Source organism: Panicum virgatum, chromosome 2N (genome assembly GCF_016808335.1).
Source record: "Panicum virgatum strain AP13 chromosome 2N, P.virgatum_v5, whole genome shotgun sequence".
Taxonomy (NCBI): domain Eukaryota; kingdom Viridiplantae; phylum Streptophyta; class Magnoliopsida; order Poales; family Poaceae; genus Panicum; species Panicum virgatum.
The window spans coordinates 65,778,848-65,797,832 of record NC_053146.1 but is presented as its reverse complement, the minus strand read 5'-3'; the positions used below and the strand labels follow the sequence as shown (position 1 = coordinate 65,797,832).

Genomic DNA, 18,985 nt, shown 5'->3' with positions numbered 1-18,985 from the left:
GAGGTACTTGTAGCCATTCCATTCTTATTTCAGTTCTATTAGTCTATTAGTCTCTGTACCTGGCCAGTGTCAGGACTAACACCTTCATGAGAAACATGCAGCCATTTTAATCGCTGGCCCGCAGCACCGAGACCATTGCAGGTGTAAGGCTGAGGAACCCCACAGAACCTTGCATGTAAAAGCAGTGGAGTAGCCATGGCTGCAGCTGCAGTCTGCCGCCTGCCGGCCAGCGGCCTCCTCAACGGCCAGCTCTACTACTCGACCCATCCACTTCCTTGAACAGCTCGCTCCCAGTCCAGGGGTTGGCTCCAGACACTGTCCTCCCCATATGAAAAAAGAGCTACAGGCTCCAATTAATTTCCAATGCAGGCTTTTCACCAACCTTTTGAGGTGAATTTATTGAGTCAATCTAGCTACCCCCAGCACTTTTGTTAGCAAATGTGACGACAAGATATCAGTGTTCTAGACTGAACAATGATGTTTTCAGTTTCATATGGAGATGAATCAACACATACGATGTACTCCAATATTGATCCCTTCAGCATTTATTTAATTAGTATTGAGAATGACATAACTGATTTTGATATTTGCCAAGACTCCAGGTGTAATCCTGGAAGTTCATCACATGATAATGCTTTTCTATTGTATGTTTGCAATGTTGTTCAGAGGAAAGGGACAAAAACCTCAGATAAGAACATGGTTGGGCATGATTTGATCATTTGTTCTAGGTACAAGTCAACATTGCTGTTCATAGCCATGACCGACCGCTAATGACTTCTTTCTCTGTGGAGAAGGGGGGCATTTGCTTTGTCCCTTGTTCTCCATCTCACTATCAAACAGAAGCTTGTCTTTCTTTGTGAAAAATCATGCCAAGATTTGTACTTCATAAAAATACGATGCACGGACAAGTACCACAGACAAGCACTCGTACAAACCCAGACACAAGAGACTGCATTGAAGAATCAACACAATTTTTCTAGAATGGCAGCAGTTCTCAAAAGTTACTTCAAATATATATTAGCAAAGAACATAGGAACAACAAAAATTAAAATATTTTTTTGTTGATTTCTCTCTCTCATCCTCACATCTCCAATCTCATATCCACAAAGATCTTCCCGCAAATGCCTTCGGATGGTGAAAAAAATTTGAATAAAACAAAGAGGAAGGTGAGGTAGGGAATTACAAAATTGCTAGAGGAAGAAGCTTCCTCCTCACCTCTTTCTTCTCATAGATCAAGAAGTCGGTACTAACTTATTAATGCCAGAGGCTTGTTACAATGCTTCACTGGATCCTTCTGCACCAGTACTTCCTACCCTGATGGGCTCTGAGGTTAAAATGATCACAGCTTAAATAAGCCCCCAATGCGATGCTGAAAACGGATATATGTACGGTATATGATCAGGTTGGTGAACTGCTTAGCCTTCTCCTCTTGGAAGCTGGAGTAGAAGCCTGATTGTTGTTGTTACTACTGATGTTTGACTGTGACGATCCTAGTATTGCATCATCTTCGCACCTAAAGCTGAAGCATGCTGCATCCAGCACACCAATCGGGCTCTGTGGCACTGAAGGGCTTCCATTAATGTGAACTCTCTCCTTCACCAATACCCGCTCTTGCATTAGCTCATAGCATATAGCAATCATCTCCTGGAATGAAATAGAAGATGCAAGCTTTGCACTTTGAGAAACGGTGTAAATGGCAATGTTGCATTGATTGGTCTTTGCACATGGTAAGAGAAACTCACCTTATTTACAGGGATTTCAGATGCTGAAAGAACACTCCCAAAGCCAACAACCTGATTTGAAGAAACCGCTGCTAGCGCCGCCGCTGCAGCAATCTCAGATGGTCTGAATGACAAGAATGTAGAGCCTGCAAACCCATATACCACACAGATATTCTAGTCAGAACACCGAAACATCCTGTCAATGGAAATGCAGGAAAACGAATCCATCAGATGATCAAGTAACATGGCTAAGGTCAATCAAACCTTTGAGAGTGCCAACTATGATCTTGGCGCACTGTGAGGCCAGTGCAAAACTCGGCGGCTTCCCTTCACTGAACTTATCCAGGAAGTAGCTGATGTAAGTGAACGGGGTCACAGCTTGCATTCTCCATTTTAGGGTGGTCAGGACATGGAGCTCCATCCTCCCAATAGTCCTTGCTTCAAACTCAAACTTCTCAACGCAGACCTATGGTACAGCAATCACATTTTAACAATTTCATCAACCGACCACTGAACAATTATTTGTTAGCACAATGCTGTAATTTCTCACTTGCAGGTCCAGAGGAAGAGGGACCACGGTCTCCTCCATCTTGACAGCAAGAGATAGGCAAGCAACTGACAGCAACTGTTTCATCCAAGGCTGGTCATGCTACAACAACAAGCACAAACAAAATAGAAACACCGCATCCATCAGCGAGAGATTAACTGGGGGTATTTACATTTTTACCATTATAATGGATGGCACTCATCAGATTATCACTCTTAAAATGGCACCTACAACTATACCAGCAGAGAGAGGTTTGAGTTACAATTTTACCACATTTGCTGATGTGGCACGCCACACTAGTCTCACACGCAGGCGCCCTGTCAGCAGGCTCAGGTGAAATGTCCTCTTTGTCCCTGATCTGATCATCTCTCCCCCTCTGACGGATGGGTCCCGCAGCTCATCTCACTTCCATGTGGACCGCACATGTAAGTTCTGTCTCCTACCTTTGGCGCATGAAGACCGAGGGCCAATGGCCGCCTGAAGCCCGGGCCGGCGAGCTTCATCAGGTGGTGCAGGTGGCCGTGCGATGTCCGAGATGGCCTTGTCCTCTACTGCAAGCGCTTTGTCACTATTAGGGAGCAGGGGGCAGGGGCGCTTGTCCTCGGACCTCGCGGTGTGCGACCCCTTGTCCTGGGGGTATTTGTTGCCGCCACACATGACCGACGACTTGCTTGCCTCCGTAGGCTGCGGTCCGTGCCGGGCGCGGTCGCGAGCGGGGCCTCGACGCGGGACGCCGCGGCGGCGATGGCGCGCGACACCGGCAGCGGCGGGACGTGCTAGAGGCGTGCGGGATCCTGTACGGGGTGGCGTTGGTGCCCGCGCTGCGGCTGGTGCACGGGTACGCGGCGGCACAGACAGGTCGGGATCGGGGGCGACGCCGCGCTTGCGGGCGCGGGATCCGCGACGGCCGCAGCCGGGATGGCCGGAGCCAATCGCGATTTGCGAGTTCGACGAGCTCTCCACCATGCCGGTGTTGGGACTCGCTCTCCGAAGTTCGTTGGCCCAGGCTTCAAGCGGCCATTGGTCGTCGGTCTTCAGGTGCTGGAGGTAGGAGACGGAACTTCCATGTGGGGCCCACATGGAAGTGAGTTGAGCTACGGTACCCAGCTGTCAGAGAAGGGAGAGAGAGGAGCAGATCAGGGGGCAACGAGGACATTTCACCCGAGTTTGCTGACAAGGCGCCAGTGCGTGGGGCTGGCGTGGCGTGCCACGTCAGCAAATGTGGTAAAAATGTAACTCAAACTTTCCTCCACTGGTATAGTTGTAGGTGCCATTATAAGAGTGATAATTTGATGAGTGTCATCCGTTATAATGGTAAAAATGTAAAAACCCCGATTAACTGGACTCAGTAAGGAACCAACCAAATGTATAGCTTCAGATTCTTACTGGGAGATTATACGAGGAGAGGAATCTATCCAGGTAATTCACAGCGAGGTAAAGACTGAGTGGTCCAAAGTTGTAGTAGGAATGGACCTGCAGCCCACATGTGAGAAGACAAGATCAACAGCTCGTCAGTTTCTACTTAAAACAAAAATTTCTAGATAAAAGGGCCAAGGGGGTGGCAGGCTCATTGCTATCTCGTGGTGGTCGATTCGGCAGTAGACCACAGGATGCAGGATACGCAGCCAAAAATGAGGTTCGCGCAAAGTCAAAAGAGATAATGCAAGCATGCAACCACCTTCCTAAAATCAATCAATTTGTCCACCGGAGAAAAGGGAACGAAATGCAAGAACTAGTGATATACTAATAAACTCTGAGATTTTGTGTTTCTTATTTTATTTCACCTTGCAAATCCAATCCATGGCGTCTCTCCTCCAAGATGACTCCAATCCGGCGTGCTCCAGCCTCTCCGCATAGCCCTCCAGAGGCATGTGGTCCGTCTCCTTCTCCATCAGCGCCCGCACGGCCTCATCGCTGTCCACCGGGAACACGGCGCCGGCGTCGTCAAAGAAATCGAGGCCACTCCCCTCCTCCACAAGCTCGTCGTCGCCGCCGTCGCAGGAGCCCAGGCCGAGGATGCTGCTCCTGTCCTCCCCGCAGAGCAGGGCGGAGGAAGCGCCGAAGCAGAGGATGCCCATCTCAATCAATCAATCAATCAAGATCGCAGCAAACAGCGACCTCCTCCTGCTCGAGTAGTACTAGTAGTACTTGGTACAGCAAGAACTGGTCTCCTTGGATAAAGAAGAGGAAGGCCCCTCTCTCTCTCTCTCCCTCCCTTCCCTCGGCGTGTGTCTTGGGAAATGGCAAAGGGAAAGGGAAAGGCAAAGAGAGAGAGAGAGGACGAGAGATCCCCTGGGGAAGAAGAGAAGGGGAAGGGGGGTTTGGGTCATTTTATAGCGGTGTGGTTTTAATGGCTGAGAGAAATCTCCGTAACACGAAAGCGCATCCGGGCACGGTCAATTCCCTGTCACCAGAACGTGCCACATCACCCGAAAAAAAGACGTCCGTCAGATCAAGCCATCGAACGGCCACCATGCGCCGCCGGACCGCCACGCCTCCCGCCGGCCACCATGCGCCGGCCACCGCCGCACACCCCGCGAGCGGGCCGCCGCCGCCCGTGCGCCGCGAGACCCCGCCCGCTGCCGGTCCGAGCTCCAACTCGCTGGCACCGGATCCACCGCGGCACCGCGGAGAGAGAGTGCGCAAGGACCGAGGGAGGGGAGGGGCGCAAGGCAGACGAGGCCAGCCCCCGCCGGCTCCTCGCCGCCGCTGGACGGCGCCACAGCTCGCTGCGCCCGCGCCGCGCTCCGCCGCCGCCCGAGCCGCAACGCCAGAGCTCCAACTGCAAGGGAAAAGGGGAGGGAAAGAGGGGAAGGCTCGCCGCCGCCGTGTGCGGAAGGGCGGAGGTCGACGCCGCCCGTGCTCAGCGGAGAGCCAATGGAGCTACAGCTCACCGCCGCGGAGGGAGGCCGCCAAGCTCGGAGACCGTTCGCCAAGCAGGCGGCGCTCGCGACCGCAGCACCTCCCGGGGAGCTCCTGCGCACGGTTGTCGGCGCGTGGCTGCCAACGCGAGCTCCAGCGAGCTCCTGTGCTCGGCCGCCGGCGCGAGGTCTGGCAAGCTCCGGCGCGCGGCCGTCGGTGCGAGCTCCGGCGAGCTCCTACGCACTCGGCCCCACCGTGGCAGCCACCGGCACTAGCCCCGCGCACGGCGGCCGCCGGCCAGCAGCGTCACTGCGCCTAGGCATTTGGCCGCCTCACGGCCCCTCCATGAATATCTAGCTGCTCAACTTGCTGTGGAGGGGAGGAGGAAGACGAAGACAACATAAAGCAAAGAAAATAAGAGAGCATGACACGGAGAAACAAATCGACAATGCATCATCTATTGGTCCTACCTTGGATCACAAGCAAATTGAATCATCCCATCCTTTTGTAACACAACCAAGAAGGGGATGAAATGAGAGAGAGAAGCGGCGTCAGAAGCTATGGGAGTCTACTTGAATCGTATTTGCTCTAGATCTTTCGGAAGCAGAGGTGACAATGCCTACTTATTTATAAAAAAAATTACTAACATTCGTGTCTCCGAATTGATATAGTATATAAATATATTATATGGTTAATCTTAAGATACTTATATTGTAATATATATATATATATATTAGTACTATTTTATATAAATTCGATCAAAGTTGAAATTATTTGATTTCTCGAAAAATGAGATTTACATTCTTTTTGGGACGGAGAGAGTACTAATTTGATATAATAAATTGAATGTCCTTTTCCGAATCTTGGAACCAACGCTCCCGTTTGTATACACGGGGCACCCGTACCCGGGGGCTAATTTGATTTTCTGGTGCTTTGATACACAATTTATGAAACAGTACTTTCACAGTACTACTCCTGAATTAAGTGAATTCAGTGTGATCAACATGAAGCAGCAAGTCCTTCGCAAAAAAAATTGAGGCAGCACGTTTTGGCCAGCTAACTTGCAAAAAACGTGCATTAGTTGAAGTATCTTGCAGCTGGTTCAAAGAGCTACAACTGATGTGCAAATCTGAAATCAATTGACGATGCAAGTAAAAAGTATTAAGAACATTTAAACATGCATCATTAATACAAATGTTACTGTTTACGGATGATTAGCTCCCAATCCACAAAATTAACACCAGAGATATTACCGCAAGCAAGCCATTGGAGGTCCCCACCATGGTTCTTCCAAATTTTATGTATCCGCAAGATTAATTTTTGGTTTCGATATGCAGAAGCAAACCATTTTTATTGGAAACAATTCTATAATGAGTTCCGTACGAACCTTCATAATAAATGGAATATACCTAATCGTCTCGCATATGTCGGACTTAAAAAATAAAAAATATAACAACCTAAGTGCATTTTTCTTCCATGTATCACATAAAGGGGGTGTTTAATTGGTGAAAAAATTTGAGTTTGGATATTGTAGCACGTTTTGTTGTTACTTGACAATTAATATTCAATCATAGATTAATTAACATCATTAGATTCATCTCGTAGGAATCAGTTAGACTGTGTAATTAGTTATTTTTTCCAACTATATTTAATGCTCCATGCATGTGTTCGAAAATTTGATGTGACGGGTACTGTAGAGAAAAATTTAGAAACTAAACACACCCAAAGTTTCATATAATACAATTAAAAGGTAAAAATCAGGTCTCGCGCAGCGCGGCCTTTCTAGTGAAAATGATTAGGCAATAATCCGCACCCTGTGTTTAGCTGCAGATTGTGAGCTTGACTATTTGCTTCGCACCCCCCCCCCCCCCCCCCCCCCCCCCCACAGCCCGTGTCCACAGACCACAGATTTGCACAAGGTGCACGCAAAACCCTCCGCCATATCCGTAGTAAACCATAGGATGCCGATCTTTGTATAAAGCTAATTTTAATGAGAGTGTTATGAGTATTAAATTTACTGACACGATAAAAGAGTGAGAAATGTTATGATAATAACACTCATTTAGCTCGGTTATCTATACGATGGCACTTCTACTCAGATTGATCTAACTTGGAATCAGATTTTTAATTTTTAGTCAAACAAATGCCGATGAAAATATGTGAAGCCGATATGACATCCAGTATAGTCTCCTTTAAATGAATAGCATAACATACGGTTCAACAGAATTGTTGTTGGACGTTGAGCGTATATCTTTATAAGGAGAAATCGATCACGATAGACAAAACAAAACATCTTTTTTTTGTGGACGTACGGTATGAGACTATGCGTCAACGTTACGTGTGACTACGTTTCTTCCTTTTTTTTCCCCCTCAAAAAGTAACGTGGCATTAAATCATCAACAACAAAGCATTTTTCTAGGACTAGAATCCAATGCTAGAGAAGGCAATAATATGGACCGTATAGTAGTTTTGTTCATTAAAAAAACATGTTCGAAAACTACATTTGGTTGGGAGATCACAATGACTACTCACAACAATGAGTGCAATGCCCTCTTCTAGATTTTGTTCCATTTCCCACATGCCACAACAGAAAAAAAAAAACAGCAAAACGAAAATCAAGAGCTAATAGTAGTACGACAGATGGATGACTGAATTGCTGACTTCCCCAAAACCATCAATGCCATTGCCCAGTAAAGCCAAGACGCCGAGCAATGTAGAGCAGCAGGAACGCCGTGCCTAGCTAGGTAGGATCCTTAGGGCATGTACAACGCCATTAATTACGTCGTCTATATACGGTTTTTCACGATTAACGAGACGGTTTAGCGAGGAGACGGCCGATGCCGTCGTCTCGTGCGACGACGGCACGGGCTCGTGCTCCGAGAGATTAGCAACGGCGCGTCGCGCGTTGTAATGGGCTGCTGCGAGTGGGCGACGACGGCTTCGATCCGGTGCTCCACCCACGCTGTGCCGAGCTGCGCCGCCTGCGCCCGCCCGCCAGAGCGCCGCCGCCATTGCCAAGGCGAGCTCTAGCCTCCTGCCAAATTCGCCGAGGGCCGACCGTCTCGGTACAATTCCTCAGGCGTGGAGGACCATCACGATCTCACGTACCTTACTAGCCTCCCGCCTCTCGACCCGCCATTCACCGGAGAAGCCATCCCTGGCCGCCCGAGCCAAGCCTGCCGCCCGCACGGTCGCTAGATGCTGCATCTCACCGGCCACTAGACGTCGTGACACTCAAGCCGATCCGCCGAACGTCTGTCCCCCGTGCCTTGCTGCCGGCCACCGTGCCCAGATCGAGAGCAGATACGAGAAAGAGAGAAAGGAGAGAGTCAACGGGAGCCCCTGGCGGGGCGGCTGGTGACGAGCAGAGAGCCGCTGGAGAGAAAAAACAGTGGTCGAGAGAGACCCGAGCAAAGCAAGCCAGGTGAGATATTTCCATGTATTTTTACAATTGAGTCCCTAGCTATTTTTACAATTCAGCCTGTGTCAATGTGGTCAGTTAGTGAATATAAACAGGTTGCACAAATAATTTATTTACATCCACAAATGATTCTTTCTTCTTGTATGCCACAAAATAATACACAAAGATCCATTTCACATGTTTGATCGCCACATTTCATATATCTAGGCATGTATTTAATAACTTGTAGACAGCCACACAGACACACCATTGTACAAGTTATCTGTTTTGTCGTCTGCGTACGGTATTCTAGACACATGCAGACGGTAGCCGTCTAGCCATTGTGCTTGCCCTTAAAGCTCAGCTCCTAGAGAAGTGCACGGAGGAATAACTCCCCCCGGCAAAGGTGGCCACCGCGACGGGCACGAAGTGCCTACGGCCCGTAGACGCGCGAGGCTCTGTCTCCTTTCCCTTCCTTTCCCGCATGCGTGCCAAAGCGCACCTTGTTCCTCTTTTTTTTCTTCCCCCCGTTGTGGAAGGAAAAAAAATGCTGGGTCGGTTGGTCGCGAAAGCGACGCACGGCGGGGCGTCGCCATGGCATTCACTTGGGCAGTTGGGCTCTGGCGGGGCGGATCGTCGTGGCATTCACCTGCGGCGCATGATCACAAGATGTGTGCCTGGTTGACGGTTGATACTTGATTTTGCCATCAATCTTGGCCCGGCCTTCGTTCCTCCACCTCCACGCGCTGCTACGGCCGTCCGGCCATGGCGCTGGCAATGGCAACCGACGTGGCCGAGGCCGAGCTCTTGCTGCTGCCTCGCTGTCACGAGAACCACGCACGACACGACACACCAGCTGCGCACGCGCACCCAGTCGCTAACCGGCTGGCGACCACCACCTCCGTCGGGTACTCGTCCCCCACCCCCGGTTCCCGGCGTGGCGGCGTGTCGCGCGACACCGGCTGTGGATCGCGTTCCGGTCGCCGTACATGGTACATGGCCTGGCTCTGTTGGGCTGGGCCTACTCTTTCGACTCATGGGTTGGGCTCGCAAAGCTGCATGCCTGCATGTACGCCACACATTTTTCTCTTGAAAATTTCTACTCCGGATGGCTGAACTCTTTGCCTCTGAACCCGAATGAACTTCAGCTCCCGTATCTCTCTCTCGTGGTGCTCGGCGACGCCCTGATCACGGGTCGTCCGTAAAAGGGTCGGGCATTGCCAGTAGGGTCGCCGGCCCGAATCGCCGGCGGTGCCGTCGTCACCCTCCCCAGAAGAGCTCGTCGACGCGGTGCACGACGGCGGCGCCCTGCCGGAGCATCTCCTCCGCCGCTTCCACGCCGGTCTTCACCACCACGTACGGCGCGTCGCCAAGACGGGATAGCCAGCGATGCCGTGCTATTACTGTTCAACCCGTGCTGATTTGCTGCTTGCGCAGAGAAAACTCCAAGGTACCTGCAAAACTTGCATTCAGCTGTAAAACCTTGCATAAAATGACCAGTAGACAGCCACTATATCAGTCCCTACATTTAGTGCCTGAAAATCCCTTGTGCAAACGATTGAGATCTGTTTCCAGTGCAGTCTTATGTTTCTCCAGTATCCTAACATGCTAACAAGATACTAAACAGCCTAATAAACAGGAAAGCAAAGGAAAATCTGATAGCAATCTGGCAAGCATGAACCAAGCGGCATAAAAGCACGACAAAATACCCACAAACAAGAAGCCAACGGTAGGCCTCAGAATAATCTTTTGAAAATTTCAGGATTTACTAGTTCATAAGATTAAGACACGGGTAACATCAAAATGCCAGGGGCTGCATATCCAGCTTCCACAATATGCACTCAACAAATGTCAAAAGCTCGCTATCATTAACTAAATAGTATGGCCCTATTTGGATCTGCAGAACATAAGATTTCCTTGCGCAACAAACGGGCATCAGTTTCCTTCGTACTTCGGGTCTGCCATCACGAAGTGGTATGCAATAACCAAGACAAAGATGAAGATGCCCAGGAAATTGGCAAAGAAGCCCAGGTCTTGGTCGTCAAACATCTGCAATAAACATGGCGAACAAATTTTGGTTAATATCTGAGGACAGGTAATTCACGCATTTTTTGAGAAGTTATGCACAGTCAGAATTATCACTTGACAGAAGCATATTGCAAAGTAATGTGATGAACACAAGATACAGACAGAGGTTATAAACGAGCTGCGCACGATTCCTAAAAGGAGTGACATACTGGCTACTCATTGATTTTCATAAAAGAAGTCATCAAAATTAAACATATCAAGTCCACTGCTTAATTAACCATCCCCTGAACCGAACAACTCGAACGAGCTGTGAAGGCTCAAACATATCTAACTACATCTAAATAGATGAGGAATTGAGGTACATCAAGCTAGCATCACAGTAACATGGAGCTTTGTAATGATATGTATTGCTTGAGGAATGCAATCGAATTAATATATGAACTGGTTCATCCATGTAAGGCAAGGTCAAAAAAACGTTATTAAACATCATTTAATCGAGATGAAATGATGAACGGACGCCTAACGTCTATGTTTAATCTATGTTTAACCTTCATAGGCGCTAGTCAATAGGCTAGCGCCTAGTGTTTTCTTGAACATTTTTAAGGAGATGACAAAGGTGTCCCCAGCTTCTAGTAGTTCAGCGCCGGGATAGCATAACACAACAGATAGATGAATACTCCGTACACCCTAACCTTCTAGTGGTAGACCATGATTAAGAAAAGGATGGCCATGATATAGACTGTGCAGAGCATACTGCAACTAAACTAGCATATTACTCACCATGGTGTTAATCAATATATGCTACTATGGATTATGATATCAGGAGTATGAAGAGTGAGTAATACCCAGAGAAACTTTCAGCACTACCACAGGACTAGTGAGCTCAGCATTCATGATCAATGAAACATGTATTTTTCAATCACATCTCACTACAGCCTACTACTACTAGTCATAAGCATTGTAGAATTACTAGGATCTAACACGTCAACTGGATTTCGAAATCAATATTGTAGGGGACTTGCACAACGTTTTGTTAATGTAAATTGGATAATCACATAAATCTTTATCTCCAAAACCTACTCGTGCACACGGCAACTGGCTAAGCAACAATCATGACCGCGCGCAAACTTAGCCTCCGTCAGGGACTTGTACAGCATTCCACACAAAATTATACTAATCAAGCATACATCAATGAAAACCCCAACGATCTAACCTAAATGAACCCCCACCGGTTGCTTTTACTGCGACAAAAAACAGATTCCTGAACCATATCGCACTAGATCTCACGATTCCTCTGCACAAGCGAAAGTACCGGTCGCGAGATCTCATCAACGCGACGCGTTGTCCTTCGCGATTCGGCGGAACCCACAACACCGATCCAACGAAATTCGAGTAAATCTACTGAATGACGAGCGTTAAATCACACAGGTGGCAATCGAGCAGGAACTGAAAAGCCAGAAGTACTCGGGTTCCCTGTTCCCCGCACGAACAGAACAGATCGGTCTAGCCCCCCTAGGCCGTCTGGGTGGAGAGGAGAGAGACAAAGAGGCTCACCTTGACCGCCGCGCAGATCTCCTGGGTCGCTCGCCGCGCCGCCTTGCCTCTCCCACTCGCCTGCTGTGTCGCAGCCGCTCCTTGCCGAGAGCGTGGTGTGGCGAGACGAGAAGACCAGCGAGGCAGCGAAGACAGACTCGGGGGAGTCTCGTGCGAGGAAGAAGAGCCAAAGAAAGGAAGCGTTAGGCCCACTGGGCTAGACAGGGTTTATTGGGCCTGATCTATCATATCATCGAGTCGTATGGGCCAGAAGAGTATCATGGAATTCTCGGCGTCCGAAGATTTATTGTGATATATTTGCAGAAGGATTTGGAAATCGAGTTCGAATTATCATGAAATTTACGAAAGGTGTCGGATGTCAATTTTGGTGGGCGATGCGGCCTCTAAAGAATGACACTAGAGAAACTACTTTTCATGTGATTTCGAACTATAAACTTTTTTGTCAGCGCGGATGTCTGGTAGATGCAGATTTCACAAATCTATAATGATTAGAAACTAAAAACAAGATCTCGAAGCAATTCGGACGATTTCGATTATCATTTATTTGTACTTATTAGTTACTTCTACCAATAGAGTTTAGAAGTTCGAAGTAATAATTTCTTGGTTGATTTTATCCTTAACCATTTCTTTTTTTTTGACACGAGGAACTCAACATGAATCCACTAATTGCTGCTGCTTCCGTTATTGCTTAAACCCTGGCCACCATTCGCCGCCATTCCCTTTGTCATTTGAGACTAAAAATTCAGAAAAAAAAAAGAGGGGTGACGAGAAGTAATAATGTGAACCACCAAATTTTACATCATAATACAACGATAATGAAACACACATCACACATGCAGTGGCATGTCAGAACCCGTTGCAAACTACGGTAAACAGATTCCGGACTAACCTAACATGCCTTAGGTAATTTAAAAAAAACAGAATAAACACAATGATGCAGCATGTCACTAGCACTAGGGTAGTCCTAGTAGCCGTACCCCCACGTAGCAAACTGTGTTGAGCCTTCTCCGCAGTATCCACCCATTGCAGGTGGTGCAGGCGGTGGTGCCGGAGGCGCATTGCCCTTCTTCTTGTGATAATGGCAGTTGCAGTAAGGAATAGTGCATGGTTCATCCTGTGAACCGGCTGCATTGCTGGTATCATCAACTTCGTCGTCTTTGTTAGCCTCGCTCACTTCCTCATAATGGTTCACCTTACATTCCAGATCAAAGATCTTTATCTGGAGGTACTCGATGAACTCCTAAACAGAATCAATTGGTGCAGGATCTACCCACCTAGTAAAACCACAGTTTTCTGGAGCATCGGAAGACTGCAAAACAAATTCCAGGTAAGGTGTCTCCTTGAAGATAAAGAAATGAAACAACCAAGTATTACCCATGCGTGTGGACATTTAAAGAAACGCCGACCGTCATCCATCCCGTCGGTGCACATCTGCACTAAGCAGTCCTCACCATGTCTGCATTTTGGCCACGGTTCTCTACGGTTATCGTATTGTCGAAGAGGAGTTTCATTGGTAAATTCACTCTTGTGCTGTGGCGGAAACTCAAACACTGGTTCCGGAAAGGAATCAGGTCCAAGAGGCCCCTCCCATATTATGGGGTCTCCCTTTCTTCCCCCTTTTCCTTTCCCAAAACCATAGTAATTCTTCCCGCTAGACCCACCTCCAGACATTGGGTATACAATAAACTTTGGTGTTTGAGTGGTGCTGGGAGTTCACAAACTGGTGAGTATTTATAGGCGCACAAAGGTCTGATAACCGGAGTGTGGAGTGTAAATGAACATGAAAAGCCTATCGTATTCGCACGCTCCACAGCGCTCACTCGTACCACTTTAAACACGGACACGACCTCTCGTTGCTCTTGATTTGTACCCTCGCACGCTCAACACCGCTCACTCCTCCCACTTTAAACAACGACACGACGTCTCACTGCTCATGACTTCAGCACTTGCACGCTCTACAGCGCTCACTCGTGATTATTGCACTGCCCCGACATATCCCATCGCCCGGAACACTGCAGGGCACCGGCCTAATCGTCATAATTTCACTACTTGATGCATCTCTGTGCATGCAGACTCACAGCACTGTATTACTGCCGCTCGGTCGATCGCAAGTGCGGAATTTGCCGCTTCCCTTCTTCTCACCCCTCTCTTTTTTCTGGATTTTTTTGGATTTTTTGAGGTCAAATGAGAGGAGGAAATGAGGGGAGGAAATGAGGGGGCCTTATATGGGAGGCTGACCCGGTCGCCCGTGGGGGGGGGGGACAGGCCCCCCCTGTCGCCCGCAGGAGGGGCGACCGGCCCCCCTGGTGGGCCCACTGGCCTGTCGCCCCTGCCTGTCGCCCCCCCCCACGGGCGACAGGCCCCTTTTTTTTTTCTCCAGGGACTTCGTTGCAAATTTGAAGAAAAAAAAATACATTTGAGCTCTGTCGCCCCCATAGGGCGACCGGGGTATATTTTTGAAATTTTCCAAAACCGACATATATTTTTGAAATTTTAATTTTTTTAAATATAAAAAAGAAAAAACCGCGAATTCTCGAGTGTCATCATCCCATCAAGTTACCTGGGCCCACACGCAGCGTGCTTGGTTCGACTCCTGACCGGCAGACCGGGTCCATTCGCCAGCCACACCGACCGGGTCCACCCTCTCTCTGCGAGCCACCGGGAAGGAACCGGCTCCCGTTGGCACGGCTCGGCTCGCCACCGCCCTCCGTCCCCGCGAACACGGCGCGACCTCGATCCAGATCCCATCCACCTTGCCCGCGTCGGCGAAAACCCCCCCTCCCCTGGACGCCACTACCTTGGAATCGGGTCGATCGCTTCGTTCCTGGGTAAGCAATCCCTAGTTCCTCGGACCGATCGCTTGGTCTGTTGCTGTGGAATTCTTCTTTGCCGTGACCCTCGAATCCAAAATTTTCTTTCTGGGATGTGGGTGGGTGGGTGGGTGGGGGTTGAGCTGATCCGTGCACCCACTTTGTCGTCAATTTTTGTGCGAGTATGGGAGGGAAATGTGTTGGATATTCTGAGCGGGCATAGTGCTCGCCGCTTTGGTGGCGCCGGCACCTGGCCTGCACATGATCAATTGCAGAGTTGATTTAGGAGAAGGCGTCTGTGGATCGATGGTTGGGACTCATGTGTGACCCGATGTTGATTTTGCAGGCGGTGGGCAGCTGATTGAGGAGGACAGAACCATAAAGCGATGTTCTCCTTGTTCTATGGCCTATGGAATCATGTCTTCAGCAAGACAGAGTTCCATGTGCTTATCCTTGGAGTTCATAAGGCTGGGAAGACGGTAATACTTTTGTGTATCGCAACTGTGTTTCTTTAAATCCCTGCATTTGCTGTGTGCTGGCTGCTGGAACTATAAGGTCGAGTTCATTTCGTATTTATCTGTGTCAAACTTGATTGTGGTTAAAACATGACTATGCAGACCTTGCTAGAAAAGTTGAAGTCGATCTACCTGAAGGGAGAAGGTCTTCCGCATGATCGTATTGTTCCAACAGTTGGGCTTAATATTGGGCGTATTGAAGATGCGAATGTAAAGCTTGTCTTCTGGGACCTGGGAGGTCAGGTATGGTTTCTCGTGCAGAGTTACATACCAAAAAGTTCATCACCGACAATCTCGTCATTGAAACCTCTCCATTCAGCATCTGTTGCAGTTGATTACTTTAGGGTTCAGTCAATAAGTTGTCAGTTAATTTGAGTTAGCATTACAATGTCTGGTGATAGAACTTGTTGCAATTCTCAAACAGAAACGCCTGGATCATGTACTTAGCAAGTGAAGTCCAGCTTTTACCATATAATCAGTATGCTCAAACATGTGGTTTTTCAGTGGGCTGGTACAGTTCTAGAATATTGAAGCATGTGCTTAAGATCCAAGGAATGTAGTGATCATGTTTTTATGCTACTCCACATACAAAAAAGGAAAAAAAATCAACAAGGGCCTGTAGTGATCGTATTATTTATGTTGCTCCACATAGATAAACTCCGCGTATCTTAATGTAGTGTATTAAAAGCTTGCACCTCAATGCTGCAGAGATTTTCATCTGCATTTGTTGCTTGGTGCCAATTGGTTGCGCAAAATCATCTTCATTGACTTGTCATCATCATTAAAAGCATGAGCATTGATCTTTACCAACACCTCACCATTGGTGTTGTTTCTGATTACCCAAGGATATGTTGTCAATAAGTGCTGACCTAACCTTCACTATCTAACAAGAAGCAGAAATCGAGTTCATGTGATAATTTCAGAAGCATGGGTCAGACAATGTTATCTTTAGAGCATCTCCAACAGTCTAGCCATTTTTTACTCTCTATTTAACTCTCAATTTGACTCTCTAAAAAGATTCGTGTCTAAATTGAGTTCCCTACTCCAACAAACTCTCTATTTCTCACTCTTCAAATCCCAATAGCTCCTTCAACTCTCTTCTTCCACACACAATGACACGTTGGTCCCACCCGTCATCCCCTTCCTTTCCACTTCTTTCTCTCGTCTCCGCTCCGGCCCCTCATGCTCCGCAGCCGAGAATGGCGCCTCCGCAGCCGCCGATCAGCCCGAGGATCCTACCTCACCTGCACCTTCTGCACCAACCGTTGTTGAGCTCAATGGACGGCTGGACGCCGCGGTGGCGGAGCCGGTGCGCATGCTAGAGAGGATGCAAACAACTAAGCTGAATGCCCTCGTCGGAGTTGCCAAGAGATGAAGAGAAATTAGAGGAAAAATACATGCCCCCATGTACGTGCATGCCTAATCGTGAGGGACAGGGCCAAAAAGAGAAGAAATCGTGGATCTCGGCAAGCAGGAAAGGGAGGGCGGCCCCGCCGGCGTGGCGGCGGCTCGCGAACCGCGCGAGCGCGTCGGCGACGTGTGGGAGAGATTGAGGGTGACGGCGGCAAGGCGCGGGAGCGCGAGGGAGGCGTCGGAACTGGGCTGCTGCGTGCGCGACAGGCTGATGGCGAGCCTGAGCAGCTTTGTATACATGGCTAGAGGAAGATGGGGAATAGCGACCCGGATAGAGAAGCGAGGCGGATAGATAGCCTGTTGGAACTCTGTTTTAAGAGAATTTTTTCAATTTTACAGAACAAAACGAGTTTACATAGACTGTTGGAGTTGCTCTTAGTCATTTCAAATTCTTACACAAATACATATTTTGACAGCCTGGCCTACGAACAATATGGGAGAAATATTATGAGGAGGCACATGCTGTAATATATGTTATCGACTCTTCTGCTGCTGCATCATTTGAGGATGCCAAATCCTCTCTTGGTAAGTTGCTTCCATTTGTTTATTCAGCAAATAACTGTGTACATGTACTTAGTATTCTGGTACATAGTTACTAGCACATGCTTCAATATTCTTGATCAAGAGTCTATTACTTTAGGTAACAGTAACCTGGACTTTTATTTCAGAGAAAGTTCTCCGCCATGAAGATCTGCAAGGAGCGCCAATACTCATATTTGCAAATAAGCAGGTTGGTTTACCCGCAGTTATCTTGAATGCTTTGTATACTACATAGCAATTACCTTTTAAAACCCATCCTTTTATTTGTAGTTGATAACTACATTTTGTTATGTGAAATGAGAAGTTCTAGGAAACTAGTTATCATCCACATCCACATGTAGTTTGCGTAAACTAGATTTTCAATGCAGATGTATATAGCCTGGCCAATCAGTATATCTGAAACTGTGGTTATAGACTGAGAAACATAAAGTAATCATATCCTTTTTGTAACTTCTGGTTACAAGACTTCCAGTTACAGCATGAGAAAGATAAAGAGCTGACAGCATTAGTCCTAGTCTCCTGGAATCCTACCCAGTTCTTTTTGGGATATATAAATTCGTGTGGCAAATTATATGTTTACCTCATGAATCTTATATTCTGATATTTATGTGGATCTGTCAACAGGATTCACCAGCAGCTGTCTCGGAGGAAGAATTGGCGAGACATCTGCATGTTAAAGAGTTAGATGAGAGGCCATGCATGTTCCAGGCTGGTTCTGCTTTTGATGGGTGAGCAGAGCATTTCCATGTCATTTTCAAATTTATTTATCAGTTGACTCATCTTTTTTATAAGATGGATATTGAGGATATCATCAAACTTGCCACTTTAAGCATATCGTGTGTGATTTAAAGCTTGCTCTTCCATTGCAGGACAGGGATCAAACATGGTGTTGACTGGCTGGTAGAAGAAATGGAGAGGAGTAAACGCACTGAATTGCTGAGGATGCGTACAGAAGCAGCTGGGAAGATTTAACAGACTCAGGCTATTACACATGATTTTCTAGAGTTCAAAGCATTTGAGGAGGATGGCTCATATGAATTCCATGAATTACGCTTGCTCTTTTCTCCATGGTCAATTGAGCCACATCCTCTCAAGTCAGACCCCAGAGTGACCCCAGAAAAGATTTCTTGGTTGTGCTGCTCTCGCAGTTTTGGAGTTATAGGATGGCAGAGGTGACTCTTGAGTTTCTTGATCTGCATAGCACATAAAAATGCGTATCAAAAGTCGTAGGGATTCATGTTCATATGATTGTTGGTTTGGATCTATTGAAAGTGACAGAATGGAGCATAAAGAAGATTTGTACATTCGTCATGTTCTTCAAAAGAAAGATGCATCGTGATTTCGATCACGAGATGTGTTTCCTTGTACAAAATTCTGTCATTTTCATTGTACATTTTTATATGAATCCTAAAGTTTCCTGCGAAATGCTACTTTTACAAAATCCTCGGATGTTTCTAAATTCTAGGTGACATTTTAAAATCTTTGTTAAAAGTAGTTTGAAACGATAATGTTGAGATAAAAATCTTCGAAAGTTTCTAAATAGCAGGTAACTAAAATTCGTGAAGAAAAGCTGCAAGGCTGTTTTACACTCTGCG

At 47.5% G+C, this 18,985-nt stretch overlaps 3 protein-coding genes across 3 annotated transcripts; 1 reads left to right on the top strand and 2 right to left on the bottom strand.

The window, feature by feature from the left end:
• Positions 1 to 954: 954 nt before the first annotated feature.
• Positions 955 to 4,569, bottom strand: LOC120661867 (cyclin-D2-2-like). Its single transcript, XM_039940856.1, has 6 exons — positions 4,053 to 4,569; positions 3,655 to 3,741; positions 2,272 to 2,370; positions 1,986 to 2,187; positions 1,743 to 1,867; positions 955 to 1,644 (listed from the first exon to the last, which is right to left on the bottom strand). Exons 1-6 carry the CDS (start codon positions 4,344 to 4,346, stop codon positions 1,399 to 1,401), a joined length of 1,053 nt encoding a protein of 350 aa, XP_039796790.1. The 5' UTR covers positions 4,347 to 4,569; the 3' UTR covers positions 955 to 1,398.
• A 5,667-nt stretch (positions 4,570 to 10,236) lies between these two features.
• On the bottom strand, positions 10,237 to 12,278 carry LOC120661866 (dolichyl-diphosphooligosaccharide--protein glycosyltransferase subunit 4A). The gene is made up of 2 exons (XM_039940855.1): positions 12,113 to 12,278; positions 10,237 to 10,579 (listed from the first exon to the last, which is right to left on the bottom strand). The coding sequence occupies exon 2, from the start codon at positions 10,577 to 10,579 to the stop codon at positions 10,466 to 10,468; it is 114 nt and encodes a 37-aa protein (XP_039796789.1). The 5' UTR covers positions 12,113 to 12,278; the 3' UTR covers positions 10,237 to 10,465.
• Positions 12,279 to 14,779: 2,501 nt separating this feature from the next.
• On the top strand, positions 14,780 to 18,815 carry LOC120661865 (ADP-ribosylation factor-related protein 1-like). Its single transcript, XM_039940854.1, has 7 exons — positions 14,780 to 14,940; positions 15,269 to 15,401; positions 15,540 to 15,680; positions 17,267 to 17,375; positions 17,519 to 17,580; positions 18,015 to 18,118; positions 18,260 to 18,815. The coding sequence occupies exons 2-7, from the start codon at positions 15,309 to 15,311 to the stop codon at positions 18,360 to 18,362; spliced, it is 612 nt and encodes a 203-aa protein (XP_039796788.1). The 5' UTR covers positions 14,780 to 14,940; positions 15,269 to 15,308; the 3' UTR covers positions 18,363 to 18,815.
• Positions 18,816 to 18,985: the final 170 nt, after the last annotated feature.

What these genes read in the sequence shown, in the direction of transcription:
- LOC120661867 (XM_039940856.1), bottom strand. Translation starts at nt 4,346, where the DNA reads ATGGGCATCCTCTGCTTCGGCGCTTCCTCCGCCCTGCTCTGCGGGGAG. An exon ending in CTCTTCCTCTGGACCTGCAA is followed by an intron (nt 2,188 to 2,271) that starts GTGAGAAATTAC and finishes GCTGTACCATAG; the next exon opens with GTCTGCGTTGAGAAGTTTGA. An exon ending in CATAGTTGGCACTCTCAAAG is followed by an intron (nt 1,868 to 1,985) that starts GTTTGATTGACC and finishes ATGGGTTTGCAG; the next exon opens with GCTCTACATTCTTGTCATTC.
- LOC120661866 (XM_039940855.1), bottom strand. Translation starts at nt 10,579, where the DNA reads ATGTTTGACGACCAAGACCTGGGCTTCTTTGCCAATTTCCTGGGCATC.
- LOC120661865 (XM_039940854.1), top strand. Translation starts at nt 15,309, where the DNA reads ATGTTCTCCTTGTTCTATGGCCTATGGAATCATGTCTTCAGCAAGACA. An exon ending in TCTGGGACCTGGGAGGTCAG is followed by an intron (nt 15,681 to 17,266) that starts GTATGGTTTCTC and finishes ATATTTTGACAG; the next exon opens with CCTGGCCTACGAACAATATG. An exon ending in TCATATTTGCAAATAAGCAG is followed by an intron (nt 17,581 to 18,014) that starts GTTGGTTTACCC and finishes ATCTGTCAACAG; the next exon opens with GATTCACCAGCAGCTGTCTC.